This window comes from Diplotaxodon limnothrissa, linkage group LG17, assembly GCF_057381915.1.
Source record: "Diplotaxodon limnothrissa isolate DT_005_m linkage group LG17, D_limnothrissa_male_GT1.1, whole genome shotgun sequence".
Classification (NCBI taxonomy): Eukaryota; Metazoa; Chordata; class Actinopteri; order Cichliformes; family Cichlidae; genus Diplotaxodon; species Diplotaxodon limnothrissa.
The window spans coordinates 10,753,579-10,776,643 of record NC_140612.1 but is presented as its reverse complement, the minus strand read 5'-3'; the positions used below and the strand labels follow the sequence as shown (position 1 = coordinate 10,776,643).

The 23,065-nt window shown below is 42.1% G+C and overlaps 1 protein-coding gene across 1 annotated transcript in view; it reads right to left on the bottom strand.

Annotated features, from left to right (window-relative positions):
* Positions 1-359: 359 nt before the first annotated feature.
* Positions 360-23,065, bottom strand: part of bcar3 (BCAR3 adaptor protein, NSP family member) — a 74,691-nt gene continuing 51,985 nt past the window's right edge. Inside the window, exons 7-19 of the mRNA XM_085375627.1 lie at positions 12,250-12,378; positions 10,513-10,638; positions 10,300-10,416; positions 9,823-10,055; positions 9,049-9,149; positions 7,973-8,107; positions 6,252-6,476; positions 5,484-6,106; positions 3,305-3,420; positions 2,508-2,679; positions 2,121-2,232; positions 726-929; positions 360-622 (exon numbers count right to left, since the gene is read on the bottom strand). Coding sequence (XP_085231753.1) covers positions 444-622; positions 726-929; positions 2,121-2,232; positions 2,508-2,679; positions 3,305-3,420; positions 5,484-6,106; positions 6,252-6,476; positions 7,973-8,107; positions 9,049-9,149; positions 9,823-10,055; positions 10,300-10,416; positions 10,513-10,638; positions 12,250-12,378 — 2,472 coding nt within the window. The 3' untranslated portion in view covers positions 360-443. The remainder of the gene's footprint in view (positions 623-725; positions 930-2,120; positions 2,233-2,507; positions 2,680-3,304; positions 3,421-5,483; positions 6,107-6,251; positions 6,477-7,972; positions 8,108-9,048; positions 9,150-9,822; positions 10,056-10,299; positions 10,417-10,512; positions 10,639-12,249; positions 12,379-23,065) is intronic.

Sequence of the window (23,065 nt, the reverse complement as noted above, 5' to 3'; positions counted from 1 at the left end):
TGAAACTACTTAGCTGTAAAGGTTTTTTTCTGGTGATTGTCCGTACTGTAAATTCATTCTTTCTCCTTCCTAAAATTTGTATTTATTCCCCTTAATCCTTTTCTCAGACAAAGGGAATCAGAAGCTGTTTCACTCTAAAAAGCCATCAGGCAAACCTGGGATGTGTAATATTGGGCTACATAATTAAAGCTGACCTGACGGGACAGTGAACATCTGGACTGAAAAAAAGGAGTTCAGTTTTCACAGATGTTCTGAAGCTTTTCATGAATGAAATGAGCCCGGCTTTGGTTCACATTCCATCAGAGCACATTGACCTGAAGGTGAACGTTCCCGCCTGCTGTGCTGCTGAGCGCCTTCAGAGAACAGTGATCCTCCTGATGATCCTGATTGGCTCACTAATCACTTCCTGTCTTTTCTGTTCTGCTGTGTTCGCGTAGAAGAAGTCAGATTATGGTTGGTGTTGTAGATGGAGGCTCCAGTTTCCGTGACAACGCAGTGAGGATGAGGTTGAATTTGTTGTAGCGATCTGATTGGTTGACCGTAGCTCCGCGACTTCCCCAGAGCAGTCGCAGCTGAAAGTCTGTCTTAAAAACTTCGAGCAGATCGTCGTCACACTGAAACCCTAAAGAACAAACACACAGGTGGATTTTATTTATTCATTTGTTTTTAAAGGAACACGTAACGCCCGTTTTTGGTAGAATTTGGTGGACTCTTCTGGTGTTTACCTTGTAAGATCTTCTGTGCATTGGCAGTGTAGCCGTGCGCATTGCGTGCAACGTTGCGTGCAGCCTCCAGGTGGCGCAGCATGATGTCACAGCCCTGGTCGCTGGTCTCCCAGAGCTCCACCCCGTCAGGTGCAATTGAAGGACGCTCCATCAGCGTGAGGAATGGCAGGAGGAGGGGCACACAGACCACCGGAGGAGAGGAGGCTGCAGCAGAGTGAGGTTAGTAGAGTTTATGAGCGCCATAAAAAACATAAACACTGACTTTTGCTTTTTTTAAACTGTAAATATAGAAAAAAAAATAATGCAATGTTCATCCTTACTGGCTGAATTTGAACAAAAGGGTTTTTTATAGCAACAGTAACCCTTTTATAAGACAATGCTTAGGATCTACTTACCCCATGTATTTTATTAAAAAGACGAAACAAAATATACTCAATTTATTTGATGATGTTTCATTTATGAACAATAGGATATATATATTTTAAATTACAGTAATGCTATCATCCAAATTCTCACATTCACCAGCAACTGTATCAGGCACACCTGTTCAACTGCTCCTTTACACAAATGTCTAATCAGCCAATCACATGGCAGCAACTTGATGCATTTAGTCATGTAGACGTGGTCAAGGCGACCTGCTGAAGTTTAATTTGAACTTTAAAATGGGGAAGCGAGGTTATTTAAGTGACTTCGAACACGACATGTTTGTTGTTATAATATATACATTTTGTTCTTTTCGATATAGTCATACAGGCTACGATCAACTTGGCAACCGGCCCTTCCCCTACCTTCCTTGTGTGTTCATGCAGATTAAAGTTAAGTGTGGAAGAATTGGTTGCTGGCCAAAGAAAAGTGAAAAGATTTAGGGGCAAAACTAAGAGAGAAAAATAAAAATAAAGCAAAAACATATGCACCAAAATGTGTCAAATTAGCTGACACCTTAGTTATCGGGCTGCTGCTGCTGTACCGTTAACAGTAGCATCAACAACAACCCTCACAGTCACAGGAGGCTGCTGTTGCTAGCGGAGAGTGAGGTGGGCTGCCTGGAGCAAAAATGCCGTGGCAATCTTTTGTCCCAGTCCAGACCTGCTCATCATCTTACTTTCACCAGGAAAAACAAAGGTTGTTGATGAAAACTATGAAGTCAGTCGTGTGGTGTCTGGATTCTAAGTGACATGCACATCCTCGATACCCTTAATACAGCCCTGACTAACACAGAGATGGAGACCATGTAACCTGGATGCTACATTTTCAGAGAGTCCCAAAAACACAGCCTCACACTTCCTGTAAGTCTAAATGATGATTTGATGTAATTTCTTTTCTCTTTTTGGGAAATAATACATATTATATATTTAAGCTGTTATCAGTGGCTATAGGCTGTGTTTGTCCTCTTACCGGTGCCTTCGTACAGATTCTTGTAGAAAGGCTTGAGTGTTTTCTCGTAGCTGATAGCGGTCTGTGTGAAATTCCTTCGTAGAGTCGTCCATGTTTCCTCCAAACGACTGATCTACATCAACAACAAACATCAACTTTAAGAGTTTCAAACTACAATTAAATCTCTCCTTTTTGTTTTTTTACATGATAGAGAGATTCTAGTTGTCATATTCATGTGTGTGTCTATTCATATCATTGTGGGGACCATAAATTGGAAGTTTACTAAATTTATGGGGACCAAAATCCAGTTCCCACAAGTTTGAAGGCATTTTTGAGACTCAAAATGTGGCTTTAGTGTCATTGTTACGATTGGGTTATGCTTAGGGTTTAGGGCTAGGCATTCATTACCTGAGGCAGGTCCAGAGCTTTCATCAGGGCTGTGAAAGCAAACAGGTCCCCAACCGTGTCCTTCAGCTCTATAGCAACCAGAATGAGGCGATTTAAAGTGGAAGCCCGCTCCTCCACGCTACCCGTACATCCCAGAATATCCACAGCAACAGCTATTGCCATGGTGTGGTGCCTAGGAGACAGATGGAGGAGATGGGTGGATTACAAACAGCCCCCAACAGCAATGTCTTTTGTTCCTTATCTGATCGTCCAGCGGTGCAGTAGTCTAACTACAGACCTCACTGCCTGGAGGGGCGAGTTCCACGATGGGTTCCCCTGTACGATATACTGATATACCACCATGTTTAATGGTGGTATATCAGCTTCAGTTCAAACTTCTAACAACTAGTCCCTTAGTCATGCTGCGGGCTTCTCATGATGCACTGAGCTTTGTTCATCACTCTCCATGTCTTTATACACCTCTCTGCAATTAATCATTAGTTGTTATTAATCTCTGGCTCTCGCCCACATCTCGTCTTTGTCCTGTCTTCCTCCCCTCACCCAGAACTGGTCATGGCTGTCCTCCTTGAGTCTGCTGGAGGTTTCTTCCTGTTAAAAGGGACTTTTTGCTTGCCAGTGTCGCCAAGTGTTTGCTCGTACTGGGTCATTTGACTGTTTTATTGTAGGATCTTTATCTTAAAGTATAGAGCCCCTTGAGGCGGCTGCTGTTGTGATTTGGTTCTATACAATCAAAACAGAAGAGAATTGAATTGTGTCTGCTACTACCCCAAAAGAGCTAACCAATACAGTGTATTTACCTTTCCATCAGGTCCAGCCTCAGCTGACGACCGTGCGGCAATGTCACCAGCTCCAGACCGGAGGACACGCCCATTTGACCTTTAAGCTCTGGAGTCACTCCCAGTATCCTGGCAACCTGGTGGGAAGAAAAGAAATTTTACAAGTAGCTGTTAGAACAGTTTTCTGTTATAGTTTGTCACCCTGCTTCATTGGATGTGCCTAGCGCATGTGTTTGGATGAGGCAAAACATTTTATTTGGTTGTGTCTCTGCATCATGAAGATCATTTTTGTTCTGCAGCAGCATCATCAGGTGCAGGGTGGAAATCTAATTCTCTATAGTGCACAAACACACACACACATACACACAGAGAGGATCTGTGTGTCACAGCAGCAGTAAACATGTTTACCTGCAGATTAAATGCACGCGTCAGTGTCAGTTTTCATTTTCCCAGCACGGTGATGCTGTTTGCAGCACTTTCTGATATGTTATTATTAACAATGAATCATACCGGGTCTTTGCAGCACTAGTACATTTACTAAATTCTAAAACCATCAGTTACTGCCAGAGGTGGGAAGTAATGAAGTACAAATACTTAGTTTCTGTACTTCAGTAGAATTTTCAGGTATCTTGACTATTTATCTTTCTGACAACTTTTTATTTTTACTCTCTTAAATAAAAATCTGTACTTTCTTCTCCTTACATTTTCAAAACAGGCTCGTTACTATTGGTTTGATGCATTTTGAGGTGTGAGGCAAACCTTTTTTTACGTCACTCCATCAAACCAATTTGAGCCTAAACAGTAACACGTGAAAGACAATTCTGTTTGTGTATTAATCACGAGGTTGTATAAAAAGACGAAAGAGGTAAAATCATGTACCATAGTCGGGAATTAAAGTGGGCTGGTGTTTTGGGGTGAGTTTTTTTGTTTTGTGCTTTTTGGGCACGACACCAGAACGACTGCAGGTGTGCACAAGTGCTACAAAGGAGGAACGAAGAGTGAGAGGAGCAAAACGATTATCTTTTTTAAATAATTCTATCAGCTTAACAAACATCAGCAAGCACACAAACTGCTTGTGTGCAGTTTGTTGCACAGTGTGTTGCTAGCTAAAGGTCCAGCTGCTGTATTTCACAAGGAGAGAAAAGAAAGAGCTCACCCAGAGATGGAGAAAGATAAGACAGGACAGGAGAGGAAGAACAGGTTAGATGTAAAGGTAAGCATGCTCAGTGGGATTTGATATACTGGAAAAGCTTTAATATAAATCCTCATGTTTTAACCCAAATATTATGTGTGCACATGTCACATTACGCTTTATCATAATGCGAAACTACTGCTAATCAAACTGAGGCAGACTGTTTTTTAAGAATTGGATGAAGATCCTCTGCAGGTAGTGAAGATAAAAACAGGTTAGTTTGCTGTACTGTGATGGATTAAAAGTAAAGAACAGTGTGTGACTGGTGCACAGTGGCTGTGTTTCATGGTCAGAGTTAGATTATATCAGGTACAGCACAGATGAATTTGAAGTTAAGCTAATGATGCTGAGATTCATTCATCAAATTCCACCTTCACCAACTTTATACTGTCTAATATAAAGACAGTACAAACAGTGTAGAGGATGGAACAGGACAACTCATAAAACATCTGCTTACATCTTAAATTGAGGTGTGTAAATCCACAAAGGGCAGTAAACCTCAGAGCAGTAGCCCAGATCAGCTGATCACAGCCTGTACACAAAGAAACTCACTGCAGCCCTCAATAGAAATTGTGATTCTTTTCTCCACGCTGAGCGACGACAGCTGATGTTAGAGTTTCACCACACGCTCAATCCCACTTTAACCTCTTCCCTACTCACAGTCAACAACGCAGGCAACAGAAAATAGAAATATTCTTTTATTTTCCTTCTTTTTCACTGCTCACTTTCTACTTAAGTAGTTGTTTCATAACAAGCTTCCTTTGTTTTTGTTTTTATATATATATATATATATATATATATATATATATATATATATATATATATATATAGTAGTCACGACCAACTAACTAATTAAAAAAAGAAAAGCTCTAAAGCATCCAGAAAATCAGTCTATAAAAAGAAAAAAATCAGGAAGACGAAAGATAATGACTTTGCAGAGGAGGATATAACCATGTGAAAAATAAATTACGGTTGTTATATTTAGGTTTAGAGAGAGTGTATGTATACCTGGCAGTCAGCCATCAGCAGGTGTCTGGCTAGGCTGTGGTGATTGTGGCTGAGCACCAGCTCCTTTGCTCTCTTCAGAACCGCCATCTCCAGTGGTTTGTTTTCTAGAGGCAGAAGTCGCGAGTCGAACTCTGCTGGCCTGAACATGGACTCCGTCTCTATGACAGGCCGCTGAAAACTACTCCTCTCTTTTTTCCTCCTCTTATCCTTCTCCTCGTCTTTCCCTGCATCTTCATCCTCTTCTTCACTGGTGTTTTCCAAGGCTGCGATAGCATGATGGTAGGAGCTTCTGTCTCCTGACACCTCCTCCTCCTCTTTCCCCATCTCCCCTTCTCTCTTCAGTCTCTCCACATAGCTGCAGAGTGTTAGCTGAGCTTCACGGCTGTGCTCTGTGATGGGGTTAGCAGAGTTTGACGATTCCCACTCCAGAGGGCTGCAGGACCTCAGGTCTGCAGGGCTGGGCTGCAGTCTTTCACCCTGTCCTGTTATTGTCTCTGAATCGGGACACTTAGCAGCATCAGCAGGTGAAACTAGAGACCCAGAGGAGCAGCAGGAGTCTGCAGGCAGCCGTAGATGTTGCAATTTCAGGGGCTTCACTGGAGGAACAGGAGGGCCTGCAGTGGCTGTGGAATAACAAACACATCCATCTATAATGTTGCATTTGAAAATAAAAGTCAATATTGATGTAAACAGATGTTTACCATCCAATAATAATCAAATAACTTTGCATAAATATATTTAAAAAAGATATATAAAATAAAAGGATACCTCCACCCGCCCAGGAAGAATCAGGGGTTTCTACACGTCTGGGCTCCTGTGGAGGTGCAGCCAGTCTGGGAGAGACACAGGAGGTGTCTGTGAGGTTTGAGGAGCTGGAGGAGGGAACTCTAGCCTGAGGACAAGAGGAGTGAGCCAGCCTAGCCAGAGGAACCTTGCTGGGTTTGGGAGGCGGTTTAGGACACAGCTGGCTGTCAGAGCCCCGGATCGCTTGGCCTGGAGGAACACGAGTGCCGTAAAAGTTACACAAAAGCTGTTTTGGCTTTTATACATATAAAGACTTGGAACGTTTTTAAGTATCTAATATTACAACCCCTCTGACTTTTTAACATGTTTAAGATATTATTATTTAAATTCAAATACAATGAAAAGCATGCATCACACTCAGATTTCAGCTATATTATCAGATTGTGAATTAGAGCACAGAGCCCCAGCAGAACAGGAGGAAAATTCATTGTCTAACATTCAAGCAATGGCAGGAGCAGCCCGGGAGAGTGTATTATATTACACCCACATACTTAGGAAGGCACAACGGCTGATTAATTTTAAAACCCCCACGTGGGCTTTTATTGGCTCCTAGCAAGCACCACACAGTTATTTTTAGCCTGATAATCAGTCCAAACTGCCACTTTGTTTAGCTTCATTATTTCTATACCGTTCAGATGCCTGGACCAAGGCTACTTTATTTCATCCTCGATTGCTATTCTTGTCATTTTTTCCTCCATCAAAGTGATAAAGTGGTTTTGTTTGCAGGATTAAAAATAAAGAAAGAGAAGAAAAGTACCAACATTTAGAAGTCAGTACATTTTGGATTTGTCCATAAACCGTCATTATGACGCAGGGCAAACTTGTCATCTTGCATCTAATCTTTATAAATTCATACCAAAACAAAAATTGGAGACATCATCATGATGTTCTCAACAAAATATCAAACTCAATCCCTGGATCAGGCCATCCTTGTCCTTTGGGACTTGATTTATACAACCTGTATAGGGAACTTTTAGTCTTGGCAGAGCTGTGGGCGCTCAGGCTGCTTTTGTTAATTGCAGTTTTTTCTCAATTGTTCTGTTTGTAGCTCTGTGTCTAGCATGAGTGCTGCTCTATACTGTACATTTTATGCACTATGACCAAGCAAATCTATTTTAATCTATTTTACAGTTAACATTAAAAGTTAATACTGATAAAGAGGACAGTAATACTACAAATAAAGCCAAACACCTATTTGTATCACATGTCTTGCAATTGTTAGGCTTAATAGACTCTATTAGGGGCGATCGTGGCTCAAGAATTGTCAGTTCGTCTTGTAATCGGAAGGTTGCTGGTTCGAGCCCCGGCTTCGACAGTCTCGGTCATTGTGTCCTTGGGCAAGACACTTCACCCGTTGCTTACTGGTGGTGGTCAGAGGGCCCGGTGGCGCCAGTGTCCGGCAGCCTCGCCTCTGTCAGTGCGCCCCAGGGTGGCTGTGGCTACAATGTAGCTTGCCATCACCAGTGTGTGAATGTGTGTGAATGGGCGAATGACTGAATGTGTAAAGCGCTTTGGGGTCCTTAGGGACTAGTAAAGCGCTATATAAATACAGGCCATTTACCATTTTCTATTATATGAACCACTATACGTAAAAGTCTTCAGGGATTCGTCTGTATAAACGCAATGATCGCTGAAGAAACTCATCTGTATACTGCTGGTTCTTCTCCACCAAAATATTTGTATACCTGCTAGAGGCTCTGCTGATTTCCGTGGGAAAGAGGGGCTCAGCAGTGGCTCGCTGCCTGTCCGAAACACCGGCGACTTGGAGTTTGGGCTGGGAAGGAGCGAGTCAGGTGTCTGCAGGGGCTGCGCTTTGGATCCTGAAGACGGAACAAAATTACAGAAGATGGAGTTAAAGAGATGAAAGAGAAGATAATGAGACAGTGGGTAAATAGAAATAAATTAAAAAAAAGGTTACAAAAAAAAAGGAAAAGATGAGGTGGAGGTGGGGAGGAAAGGAAATAATTTTTAAAAAAAGGCACTGAGTTGATTAGAATTCCCACTTTTGTTTTTGAGGTCTCATATACATTAGATCAGTTTGTAAAAATTAGATACAACAGATACAGAGAAAAATAAAGGATTCAAAATACTTCAAGCCACTAAGATCTATTAATCTCATTTTCTTCCACTTAACCGATTCATGGAGGCAGCAGCCTAAGCAGAGAAACCCAGACCGCTCTCTCCCCAGACCCCCTCTAGCTTATCATCTCTGCAGCATGTCTGGACGTCCTGCCCTGAGACATCCTCCCAGCAGAACATGCCCCAAACACCTCACTTAGGAGGCATCCTTGTCAGACACTCAAACCACCTCAATGGGCTCCTTTTGATGTGGAGGAGCGGTGGCGAGAAAAACCCCCCAAAACAACCGGCAGACACGTGTGACTGTGGATGCGAGTGTATAACAGATGTAATTGGAAGAGCATAAATTAGTACATATAGTTTATGTATTAAACTTTTTAGAGTTAATTGGAGAGATGTAATCCTAATCCGTGGCTCGTGAGCTGCAGGTTGCTGACCTCTGACTTACAGAGAGCACGGCTGCCCTTTGGAGAAAGTTCATTTCTGCTGCTCGTGTCCATGACCTCATTCTTTCGGTCTCTACCAGAGCTGAGGAGTTTGGGTCGAGTGGTAAATCGACAGCTTCGCTTTTACACTCAGCTCTCTCTGAGTGTTTATTATACAGATGTGTAATTATAATAAAAACTTTCAGCCTCTCCTCAAAGGTCACACAGCTTTTCAGAACCTCCTAGCTTTTACTTACCAAGAGGAAGGAAGCTTTCTGATTGGTGCGCCTTGAGTGGGTGTCGCCGCTCCTGGACTTGATTGAGACTTGCTGGTTGGCTGCCGCAGCGATCCTTCAACCTGAAAGAGGAGGAAGGGCGATAAAAACATCCCACTCACACATGGGCATCGGATAAACCTCTTACAAATATTTCCAATATAATAATAAAAAGGTACCATTAGTATTCAAAAAAAGTAAATCACGTTATAAACACTAATCCTTTCATCCCTTCTTTGACTTTTTAAAAAGCCTTTTCTCTGTCCATATATCCTCTTGTTCATCTCTGTGTTCTGTTTTACTCTCAGCTCTGTATTTATTATCCCCTCACAGCTGGTCTGACCTCTCTCAGATAGATACAGAACCCTGTTTAATGTCTGTGTGCATTGAAATTGCACACAGACAACAGCTCTTCATTTACAGAGGACGTATGATGTGTATGGGACATGTGTATGTGCGAACTTCAGTCAGAACGATTGAATGTAAACAGCTCAGTGCAAAGAGTAAAACCTTAAAAGCAGAACGATGTGTGGAGGTGGAGACTGTGCAAAGGTGGGTCTCTACTATTCAAACACAGCAGACAGATTGGTATTTGGTCTGTAGCCCACTATCCACTTGCAGTAATAGGCTTATATTAATCAAATCCAAGAAATCTCACATGCTCAGTGGAACAACAACCACGTTATGAGAGCCAGCGAGGAATTACAGTGTTCAGGTGTTAATTAGTGTGTTTGCGTGTGTTTCTAGAGTGCAAACCTGAGCTGGCTGCCTCGGGCAATGCCATTGTCCTGGCAGTGTGTGCTGTCGTGCATGGCCTGTGTGTTGTCGTATGTGTGTCCGTTGGTAATATTGAGGCTGAGGCGTTTCTGGTTCCGCCTCTCCTGCGACATCAGCCTCTCCCGGTGACTGCTCGACAGTCCGTGCTTTTCCTCTAAGCAGCGCAGCGGCAGCCCCCGGTTGATTGGCTGGAAGATGATGGCCCCTACCACCTTCAATGTGTGGGCGGAAGAACAGATAAGGTGACCTAAAGAAACCTCAACATATTTTATTTATCTGCGACTATATTTATCTCACAAGCTTGAAACTCTTAGCACTTAAACACAACTTACTATTAACTACCAAAAGTTTTTCTTTTATGTGCTATAATGAGGAAAACCACCAACCAGAACAATAACAGTATAAAATAAACTTTGAAGCAAGATTAATTAAAAGAAAAATAGTGACTAAACCCACCTGTGAGACAGGTTTTCTGTTGCCAACATAGTATCTGATGAGTGCAGGGATGCTGTCGAACCCTTCTCTGTCTAGGCGGTACTCAACTCTGGAGTAAGCTTCATTCAGCATCACGACCTGAAGGCGACAGGCAAAATAACAGACCTAGCTATTGTACCTTTTATATACTCTAGTCAAATATTCACCTCAGTGTAGCTGGAAGCTCATATGTACCTTCTTGTTAATTTTAAAGTGCTGAGCAGTGTTTCGCCATTGGCATGTGAGAACGTAACTTCCTGGTAAAGACAGCGAATCACGGATCAGGAAGTCTCCATCTCGCTGCACCAGGTTTTCTGCAACCTGCAAAAAGAAATAAGTGACACACGGGCACACTCAACTTTACGCAGCCATGACATTAGAGGACTTTACGTTGTCTCACTCACTTCCTGGTGACTTACCGTTAACGATAACAACTACATGCCTAACCGTTACCCTTACCTTAACCTTAAGACATGTCCTAACCTGAAAATTCATAGATGATGTTGGCCCCTGAGAAAGCCCAGCCTGCATCACGTGACTGTTCAAACAGATTTAGGAGCCCATAATAACCGGCCCACACACACACGAACACCTACAGTGGCCCACAGTGATTGTTTACAATACAAACGTTTAATGGTAGGCTAGTACCAGCTTTGCGAGCTTAGTGATGGTTATGTAAGACACGAGGACCATTCCAATTTATCCAGTTAGTGACCTAGACGCTTAAGGGACAGTTTCATGTAGAATCACATTCATTTCACGCTAAAACCTTTATATGGGAAATCAAAATAATAAAGCTTTAATCCAGAAAACTTTTCAGTGTTTTTGTGCATCTATCAATGCACAAGTCAAATGACAACATTTTTGACAAGCTTGATCCCTGTTTATCATTTACCACAGAAAAAATGAGACCTATTATCAAAGTAACTCGGTGGTTAAAAATTTGCCTTCTCTTATGGAAAGAAAATTAAGCCTTTTCTTTCCATAAGAGATCTCAAGATTGTCATTCATGACCTAATCTCCTCCTCCTGGACTACTGCAAATCACTTTACACGGGTCTCAGTCAGTTGTAGGCTCCTCACAGGCACCCGAAGAAGAAGAAGAAGAAGAAAAAAAGAGATCATATTTCACCTGTTTTAGCTCCTTCCAGCTCAGTCTACTCTCTGTGTTTGCCCCTGAACTGTGGAACAGCATTTCCTTCAAATGACTGATAAAACTAGACTGAACACATATATTTATTTATTGGCTTTTGATTCTTATGGTCATTATATGTGCCTATGTAAGCCATGACTGTTTATATTTACCACCTACTAGCATGTATTTTACTTATTTTTATCCATTCTGTCTTTTAAAGAGCACCTTGGCCAGTGTCAACTGTTGGATGTGTTATAAAGTATTATAAAGCACTGTTAAATGCACTTTAAAAATAAATTTGACTTTCATTTATTATATGATTAAAAAAACCCCCCGATATTTCTTTGACTGTTTACACATGCAGTGCTCTTTATTTCCCTGCCTTGTTACATTTATTGGTTCTCGCTCGCTCTTCTCGAACACATACACTCTCTGTCATCCACAGTTTCAGACTTTAATTAAGCAAATGTTTGTATAAGTTAGAACGGTGGTTTAGTTTAGCCAAGGGAAGCAGCTTATTAAAAAAGATTACATCTCAGTGCTGGTTTTCAGGGGAACACACAAGATCTCTCTCTCACATATGCGCGCACACACAACACACATAAACACACCATACAGAATGAAGCCTTTCTTTCTGTCAGCGCTGCTGCAGGGGCCACTCTTTACGCAACAGTCTTCCTGTAAGCACCATGTGTGTAGCATGGAAGACTAATAATAGGTAATCTGGTTCAACAAGTTTCTAACCTGGCTTTTAAAAGGAGGGACTTGTGACTCAGATTTGTGTGCGAGCAGTGTTACCTGTCTGGGAATCGATCCGTGGTACCACGCGTGACTTCTCGGCTCCTCGCAGTCCATCTTCAGTTCTTCCTCGAGCTCCTTGCGAAGTTTCTCTGAAGGACAGTCCAGGATGAACTGATCTCTGGAGAACTGGAATAAAAGCAGAAAAAGCTGATTTTGTAACTTCATCCTGCATAGCTGAGAAACCCAAAGACAGATGACAGAAATTCAACATCCACATATTTAATTTATTTATTTATTTCAACAAAGTAAAAAAGGAAGCAGGAAAAAATAGGAAACTTTTGACTGATTTGTTTAAAGTTGCCTCTGCTGTTCTACAGTAAAACAACACCAAATAAAACACCGCAGAGCCGGGATAGGTAGAAACCAGGACTGTAATCTAATTCCAGTGAGATTACTGAAACTATTGATCAGCCACTTTAATCCCAGCAAAGCCCAAAAAGGTTGCCTAAATGGAAAGTAAAGGACAGACAGCTCTGTTAACCCTGACGGGATGTCGAGTCAACACAACCACCTGAACCACAACACACACACCCCAAACACCACACACACACACACTTACATGACAGCTGCTTGGTCTCTCCATCCTGCCACCTTTCTCTGATCTTCAATAACAAACTTCATAGCAGACACATTAAAACTCACGCACACTATAGTTAAGTCTCTTCTGTTTGCTCAAACAACAAGCCCGCACACAGCCTCTGTCTGCGTCTGCCTCCTCTGTGATTTTCTCCTTTATCACTTCCTTTCTTGCCTTCGTCCAGAGTCATTCAAAGAAATGTCATCATCCTGACACCGCCCAGCTACCCAGACCGGCCTCTATACACACCTTCACCTAACGTAGACAAGTACACGCACGCACACGCACCCACAGACACACACACCTCTGAGTGACGCATAAACTTATCTAAACTAAACCTTTTTTCTTTTTAACCCATTACTGCTACACTCAGTCAGTTTATTCTATACTTTTGCATTTCAATCATTTAAATGTCAGTACAAATGTCTTGAGCTATTTATTTATCCAAGCAGCAGGACTTTATTATAATTTTTTTCAAATGGCCCAGAGCAATATTCCTCCAGACGTTCTGAAGGGATTTCCAAATGGTTCTTTGGACATTGGCTGCTTTTTCACTCATTTGCACTCTAGTCCAGCGGTCTCCAACCTTTTTTGCGCCACCGACCGGTTTATGCCCGACAATATTTTTCATGGACCGGCCTTTAAGGTGTCGCGGATAAATACAACAAAATAAAACTAGTACCGGTACCGAAAAAAAAGAAGATTTATTCATAACACACGTGAAAAGACCAAGGAAAACAGAGTTAACGATAAAAATGATAACAAAATAAAGCTGAAAACCGATAAAAACCCTGAAAACTATACATTTCACACCTGAGCCTCAACTCTCGCGGCCCGGTACCAAACGACTCACGGACCGGTACTGGTCCCAGGCCCGGGGGTTGGGGACCGCTGCTCTAGTCCTTGTATCCGTCACTGACCTCACTGACCTGCATCATTTGAGCATAAAACACCTAACTGTATGGACAAACCAGTGTTGTGTCTAAACAACACTGGCTGTGTAGACATAACACTGGTTTTATGCTGGTTGTATGTTTGTCAAACTGCTTCTAACACAGGTTAGTATTAAAATTGTATTTTCATACCAACAGGTGATTCCCAAAGGGTTATACGCTGAAAACATGGAATGTCTTGGCATGTTGTGCAGCATGTCCATGAAAAAAAAAATGTTAGGAAAAATGGAACATAAAAAAGTGTAAAGCCTAAAAATTCCCTACAGCATGAACAGTATCTGAAAGTCATGTACCCTCCTCTCACATGTGCCTGGATAAAGGACTTTCTCACAAACCGGCCCCAAACTGTAAGACCTGGCCCTCATCTCTCCTCCACTCGCACACTGAGCACCAGCTCCCCACAGGGCTGTGTGCTGAGCCCCCTCCTGTATTCTCTCTACACCCACGACTGCAGTCCGACCCACAACAACAATCTCATCATCAAGTTTGCATCAAGGCAGAGTACAGAGAGGAAGTCCTGAAGTTGGCAGCCTGGTGTTCAGAAAACAACCTGGCACTGAACACTAAGAAAACCAAAGAGCTCATTGTTGACTTCAGGAGACACAGCACTGACTTGGCCCCCGTTTACATCAACGGGGAGTGTGTGGATGTGTGGAGAGGGTCCACACCTTCCAGTTCCTTGGTGTCCTCATCTCTGCTGACATCTCCTGGACAGCCAACATCTCAGCGGTCATCAAGAAGGCCCAACAGTGGCTGCACTCCCTGAGAGTCCTCAGGAAGTACAAGCTGAACTCCAACCTGCTGCTGACCTTATACTGCTCATCCATTGAGAGCCTGCTAACCTACTGCATCACGGTATGGTACAGCAGCTGCACCAAGGCGGATAGAGTGAGGCTTCAGAGTGTGGTCAAGACAGCACAGAAGATCATCGGCTGCCCTCTCCCCTCCCTGATGGACATTTATTCCTCCCGCTGTCTCAGCAGAGCAGCAAACATCATCAAGGACAGCTCCCACCCTGGTTTCAACATGTTCAGCCTGCTTCCCTCAGAGAAGCGCTACAGGTGCATCAACACAAAAACCCACAGACTCAAAAACAGTTCCCTCCCCAAAGCCATAACCACCCTGAACTCACACATGCACCGATAACACAGCCCCCCCCCCCCCCCCCCCTTCATGTTTGCACTGAGTAGGAGATGCTCTGTATCTCATTGTACAACTGTATATTGACAATAAAGGCATTCTATTCTATTCTATTCTATTCTACTTAAGAAGTAGGGGGAAACAGCAAAGCCCCTAAGAGAAGCAACTGGCCCTTTAAGTTGATCTACTGTTCACCGAAGCCTCATCAGAAATGGTCTCTGTGGCTGTCAGAAAGTCCTTATTAACTGAGGGAAACAGGGAGAATAGGGCTGAGGTTTTGCCAAATTACACAAGAACTGGACTGAAAGTCTGTGGCAACAAGACTTGTAGAGCGATGGATCCAAATTGGCAACTTTTAGTTAAAATTGCTGTCAACGTGGTCCGAAAAAAGGAGAGAGGTACCACAAGGAGCGTCTACCTCCATCTTTAAAACATGATGGAGGATCTGTCAGGGTTTGGGATGCGTTTGTGGTGCCGGGGATATTGTTACAATTGAATAAATGTAGAAAAGAATCATCAGATTTTTTAGCATGACAAACACTGCCAATGTAATGATGATGATGATGATGACCGAAGTTAGGCAACTGTTATGATGATGATAAATACATATTTACATGTCTCACAGCCTCTGGGGTAACAGTACTGGCTCAGGTTCAGGTACAGTTACAGGTAAAGTTTCAACTGACAGTCTTCAGCTAAAAGTCTGAAGACTGAAGGTCGTCATGGACAAGCTCTCAGAAGAAGGCTTTGATCCAAGAAGAAGAAGAAGAAGAGGTTTGAGGTAGAACACTGAGGAAAAAAGCAAACACGCTCACACAAACAGGAATTACTGATCCATGTCCATGCAGGAAACTTGGAATATCATATCTGTGCCATTTTTATCTCTCTGCGGCTACACTAGCTCTCTTCCTCTCTAAAGTCATTAGAATAGACCCCCTGCCCCGAGTCTCCATACATGACAGAAAATCAAAGTGTCACATTACAGCAAATATTAAACTGATCACTGGCTTGGCACCATGGTGCACATCCAACAATTTACTTTATTTCCAGTTTGAACCAGAAACACTGTGTATGTGTGTGTGTAGCAGTGGAAAATACTTGGGGCAGTGTAATTGTGCTGTCACTAAGTCTCCTGGGCTCGTGTTTTTTTCCTGCCATTTTTTAAACAAAAGATTCAATGAGTAAGTAAATGATAACAGACAGTCTGAATTACACGATCATTTTATTGGAGCTTTCTCTTATCAATCAACATTAACAGTTGGTGCCATTGGAGTAAGCTAATGGTCTATCTAACATCTGTCTTTCTAACATCTGACTGACAGACAAACATTTGCTCATAGATGCACTTTTTGTTGTTATATTTACTTACAGATCATCCATAGCTATTTGGATATGTCTCCGACAGGGACAACACGTGGACAGAGATAGGCTGGGACCAAACTACAACTCCAAATTCATGCACCTTTCTTTTGTTTCACTTTTTGTTTTGCTTTTAATCATTTTCTTTCCTTAGGTGCTGTGATGTGTTAAAACAGGATACACTACACCCATAACGCACGGCTTGCAGCATGTTTTTCCGGTTGTACGGGCATTGCGCAACAATTTTAAAATGCACATGATCAACTGTAATAACTGAAAACACGACAGCTGCTGGTTTGTATTATTCCCAGCTTATCTGGATTTGTTACCGACTCCACTCGCATTTGTGATTCTCACATTTATTTCAAAAGACATAATACGTTGCTTTTACGTCTGCAGTCTCAGTGCCAACAGACTGATGAATGAAAGCGCGGGAGAGCTGGTGAGAAGAGGGATGCACGGCAGCGGCAAGGATGACATGTACATATAAAGTTGAACAGTGATTAATGGAGATGGGGATACATGGTTAATGCAAATTAACAGAAGAGTGAAAGAGCACAGAAAGAAAAATTGAAGAGAAACTGAAGGAATAAGAGGAAGGAAGCAGAGAAGGAAATAGGAGGGAGGAGATGGATATATTGGATGTGAGGTTTTGTTTAATAGCCTGGCCTTTAATAAGATCCTGCAATATGATGTCATCCTCAGAGAGTGGCTACATTTATACCGTACCAGCCTGTGTGTGGACCACAACACAGCAGTGAAGTACAGTGACCTGGACTGGCCTGCTTCATGGCCTACAGCCTTTCCTTCTAGCGTGAATGACTTCAGTTGTGACAAAATATGGGATAAACAATACACTGACGCCAAGCTTCATTTCATATGAACTGCAAAACTTGCTCAGCGTTATCCCATGGTGATGCTTACCGTTGAAACACACATTGAAATCAAAATAAAACCCATGCATTAAGGTAAACGTTCTTCTTAAGTTAGCAAAATCTCCTGACATTCCCCATACAAATTAATGATAATTTGTATCAAATCATTAAATTTTGGATTCAGTGAATTTCGGTCCAGTTCTTGTGTAATTCAGCCTTTTCTCAGTCCTGTCATTAAGAATGATTTCGTAACAGCCACTGAGACCGTTTCTAATGAGGATACACTGCACACCATGCACCAAGTTTTCAGCTAACAGCATTTTGGGAGCCTCCTTGTTGTTGGAAAAATCCTATTTTATGCCTGTTCAACTGTTATCTTTGGTATTTTTCATAGCTTAAACTAAAGAAATGGGAATAAATGATGTCCCAAAAGGATGATTCTGTTCATCTGGACGTAATGTTTTCAGTGGGAGAAACGTTTCGTCACTCATCCAAGTGACTTCTTTAGTCTCAGCCGACTGCAGGTTTCCACAACCTTAGTCAGTTCAGTTTTATTTATACAGCGCCAAATGACAGCAAAAGTCGCCTCAAGGTGCTTTATATGGTAAGGTAGACCCTGCAGCAAACGGTAACAAACTGTACATTTGCACAATGACTGAAACTAGCCCACTGAATGAACAATGGGCTGTGAGGTGAGGTGACCATTGATAAACAACAGCACAGCGTGTTTTGGGGTTTAAAAGCCACAGAGACACGGTGTTTAGAAAAAATGCATCTCAGCTGTTCTGATACTCCTGACACATACAGGATCACTAAGGGTTTTCGCTTAGGTATCGGTTGTCCTTCTCTCCTGGATCGGCTGGAGCTTTCTTTTGGCGCCTTCCCAGCTTTGACGAATGTCCAGCCTGGATAACCACATTTACTCAGGGCCTTCTTGACGTGATGTTCTTCTGCTTCCCTGGCCGTTGTGTCTGTGGGGATGGTGTTCGCTCTGTGTTGCAGCGTGCTGATGACACACAATTTGTGATCCAGTGGATGATGAGAGTCAAACCTGACTGGATCAGTCCCTTAATACTGATCCATATGCGTAGGTTTACGGTACACATCAACTTTTAAAGGGGGCCTAAGGGTACATCTTTGCCATCTTACAATGCTGTGATTGCAACCATTCCCCAACTCTCTGTGAATGGTACTCATGGCCATGGATCAATGGTCTTTGATCAGTGGTTGTTGATCAATGGTCATGACAATTTGCATATTAATGATCAAGGGATCTGACCTCAAAGCCCATTGTTTATTAAGTGGCCTGGTTTCAGTCATTGTGCAAATGTACTGTTTATAAGATTGGGGAAACCTGCAGTCAGCAGAGACTGAAGAAGTCACTTGGATGAGTGAAGAAATGTTTCTCCCACTGAAAACGCTGCATCCAGATGAACAGAATCAACTTTTGGGATTTACTTACCTGGATGAGCATGCATCAAGATGAACAAATGATGTGTTTTTACAACAGACTGCTTGTAACAAGGCACCTAAAAATTGATTCTTTGTCATCTGTTATGTGTAGACAACAGTGATTCATCCCTCGAGTTGGTTATGTTTTGTGATTTCATAGCTCAGTGTTAAGCAGCTTAAAAAAAAAAAAAAATCTGACATGCCACAGAAAATAATCTCCAACTAAAAACAAAGGTACTGTTAAAAAGGATCTCTGCAGTGATTGGATTTTCTTCTGATTTCATGGATTTGAAGATTGAAGGTACTTTTAACCCTTTAAAGGTTTCTCTATATATGGTGACGATGATACATTTCTGTAATAATCCAGTCGTGTGTGGCAACCATTCAGAAGCAGCGGCCACCTGGGTAAGCTGCTTGTCCTCACTTCACTGAACACAAAAGGCAAACAACCTTTTAACATCATAACTCTGATCCCTCATCACCTTACACACATGTAAAGTTACAAATACATTAGATGACGTTATAATCCTCACCTTACCTCAACTTATGTGGCTTATGAGCTGAAATAAAGCAGTGAACCTGAGATTCTTAGTTGATACCGCCAGCCTGCAGGATTGCAGATAACAAAAACCCTGAAGACTGACTAGAAGAAGCAGCTCCATTTGAATCATGTTCAAATATGCAGCGGAGTCAGTATATTAACAATTCTTCAAACACCAACTAAAACACCGTAGAAGACCATAGAGGAAACTCTTCTGCTGCCTCAGTTGCAACACATTTCTTTCAAGAAGAAACAATAAAAACTATTGCCCTGGTCTCTGGTTGGGTCTCAAAATAATCTTTATCTGTGATGCTACACTGTACAGTGGGATTATGACCACTGCAACAGTATACAAGCAACGCAGCACCATAACAGACACATCATTACAATTATGGTGACGTCTGAGATCATTTTAGAGGTGAAGTCAGGCTATGCAGCTTTTCATCTTCTTTATTTCTATTTTTAGAATGCAACCAATTAGTATTATGAAAGTCTTGAGTTGCTAAAGGCAAAAGTTTTGAAAGTTCAACAAACAAAATGCTTAAATGAGAGTTGGGATACCCATCAAATGGGTTTCACTGGGGCAATCATCATTAAAATAACAACTCTTTGGTCTGCTGTATTTCTGGCATTTCCTTTTCTTTTCATCTCTCTTAACAATTTCAGTTTTTTCCTCCTCCCTCTCTTCATGCTACCATTTCCCACTGTGTCTACATACTGCATAGTATGCATCCCCAATCAAGTCACAAAGCTTTAAAAAGTGAATACATGAATGCAAACAGCAGTGCAGGTTGTGTCAAGAATACATGTAGAATTGAGGTGGGCTTAATGAGAATATTCCTGCTGAACAGTCATGCAGCATCCAAATGCTTTTCCTCAGAGCTTCAGTTTAGCTTTTTAGGGCCTGACAACAACACTGTGTTTGACTCTAACATTGAATTGAATGGGCATCATTACCGCTGAGGACAGTTGATAAAACCTAATAGCTGTTGATGTTTTGATTTTCTATCTCTGCATGTTGTCTTCGTCATCAAAAAGGTCCCTTCCTTTCCTGTTTACACACAACTAAATACAAACATCTTCCTGTGTTTAGGCCAGAGAGCATCTGATTGGTCAGCCTGGGGCAGCCAAAGAGGGTTCATCGTCAGTGCCATCTTAATTTGTTCTGTAAGCCACAATCTCAGCACCAGCATCGGTGCCTCACTAATGCTCTTGTGGAAGAGTGGGAACAAATCTCTGCAGCTAGGTTCCTGAACCTGTATGAACAACGACTGAATGGCTATAGCCTGTTCGTCATATACTGTGAAAGTCAAAAGAGGATTGCTTCCAGATTCAAATCCTACAGCGATAACTGAGGTCGACTGCCTCAAAGATACAGATGAGATTCATGCTTAGTGATGTAAAAAGATTTTTTAGAAACAGTAGAAAGGATTGATCTCCAAGCAATGAGCTAAGCCTGAAATAGCAACTGAGGGTTTTTAAGTTTTAGAGCATCATGTTTTAAGAGCTAAAGATGAATAATGGTTTCTGCTATACAACGATAGAGAAAGAACCTTATCATGCAACGGGATTAAGATAAAAAGAACTTTTTAATGCATCGTTTTACAGCAAATGTACGCACAGAAGCAATCTAACTATGCATACAACCCAGCTATGTTGGATCATGGCAGCTAATGCAAACAAAAAAAAAAAACGAAAAAGTGTCAATGATGTGATCTAATAGCTAAGGATACCAGCACAAGTAAGCCTGAATCTCAGCAGGCACAGAAACAGGAAGCAGGGCCTCTGTGGATAAATGGCGACCTCCCAGAGAAACAGATGGAGGGGAGAATGAAAAGGGGAATGGAACAAAACCCCAGGCAATATGGAGTCAAAAGTAAAGACACAGAGAGACAGAGAGAAAATAGAAAAGCACTAATGAAGAGGATGAGGATGAGCTGGGGGAAAACTCACAAAAGAGACAGAAGAGCATGAGATGGATGGGAGCGGTGCTGTGCAGTTCTGGTTCTTGAGAAAACAACAAAGATATCAAATAAGGATAACAAGTTCACATTGCATCGAAGCATCATTTAAATGAACAGACTGGAGGATTCTTAAAATAACCAAGAGAGTGACAGACAGAACATCTCAGGTTTTATTCATTCAATTTCTAAATGAGCAGTAATGTAACTATTGGTCATTTATTTTCTCTCTGAAACAGAAGGTCTGGATAGACTGCACACAACAACAACAGCCATTAGAGGCAACTCTTAGTGAGAGGAAGTGCCGATGAACTGCCATATGCATTAAGTAGGAATCCAAGTTTTCCTGGATGGTTTGGATTGGTTTGAGAGCACAGAGTAATACTTTTCCCCCTCTTTGACAGCTTTCCATTTGAAGAGAAATGGATTTTAAGTGTTGCAGCGTGCTGATGACAGCACGCTGCAACATCAGCACGGCAAGGTTGAGAGTTGACCGGAGAAAATGCACACAAAAATATAGTCTGATGAAGATGCAATATGCTGAAAACTTCAGAACAACTTCTTGGCATACTTTGTGGTGAGATCAGTGTGTGCTCTTAGAAGATACATATAAAGACCTGTAAACAGACTTTATCCAGGCACAAAGTGCATTTTAGCAGCAGATGGAAATGTACAGGCTGATCCACAGAGGGACACACCACCCCACCTCAGCCTCCTGCCCCACTGCTGCTCGCTGCATCCAATCAAGTAATGACATTCATACAATTTACTGATGTCATAAAGAAGACAAACTAGCACAAGCTGGTAATTTATCATTCACATGAGGACTACTACCCCTGTCCTGTTAACTGTCTAACCATCTCACCACTTCCTTCACACACAGCCTTATCTGTCTGCCAGCACTAGTTATGGATGAAGCCAGCATATATCTCACAATCACACCCTCAGACAGACAGTCGCACAGTTGGCCATTTATGAGAGTGTCTGGTCTGACTAATAAAAGCCCAGTGTTCACAGTGAGAGCGATGGGAAAGAGAAGGACTATTTAGGCTGATTAGATTTTGCTCAGGCTGGAAGTGTTACCACGCACTTTTCAGACTGTTTTCTGCAGGGCAATATGTTGTTTTCTTTCCACCATCTCCTTGAAACAACAGGATGAAACGAGCCTTGAAAAGCACGCTTGCATTAAAGAATGTTTCTGAAGTTGCATGCTATTAATACTTTAAAGGCAAACAAACCTCTTACTTTTTAATCTACCCCTGGACTAAGATCATCTCATGATGGACAACACCAGCATAAAGTCTGTAGCATGCAAGCATTCACAAAACACCTGCACATGGGCACTTAAAGTTACACCTTGTATGATGAATTTTACACAAAGCAAAAGTACAAAACATGAAGATGAATTCAATGATAAAATAGGTAACATGGACACATTCTCACACACACTCTCCTGTGTTTCCTCACCTTTGCGCCGATGACAGAATTCTTGTGGTAGAAGCAACACAGAGCTGCTGTCAGGGCTTTGAGGTTGCATCTCTCCGACATTATCGACTCTATCTGCCGACACTAACGGGGTAACAAATGCTGCCTTCGGCCAGCTCAGTTAGATCTGCGGTCAAGGTGACTGAAGAACAACTTGAACGACAAGTTCCCAATGATTCCCATTTGCCTCTTCCAGTAAAACCTTCATTAAGAGTTACACAGATGGTCGAGTACTAACTCTGCAGCTGGATCAATATCACAAGTCAGAATTTTTCCAGTCTCTCAGACTAAGGAGTGAACATCTCCCCTGGGATAACTGTTACTAACATTCTGTCGTCTCTGCCTCTCTCCTCCACAGTCCCCGCAGAGTGAGCCCTCCACTTTCTCACACATTTTTTCTTTAAATTTCCCTTTTGCCCTGCCCCCCTAAGCTCCATATATGGGAGAGAGAAAGACCCATGTGAGGTGGT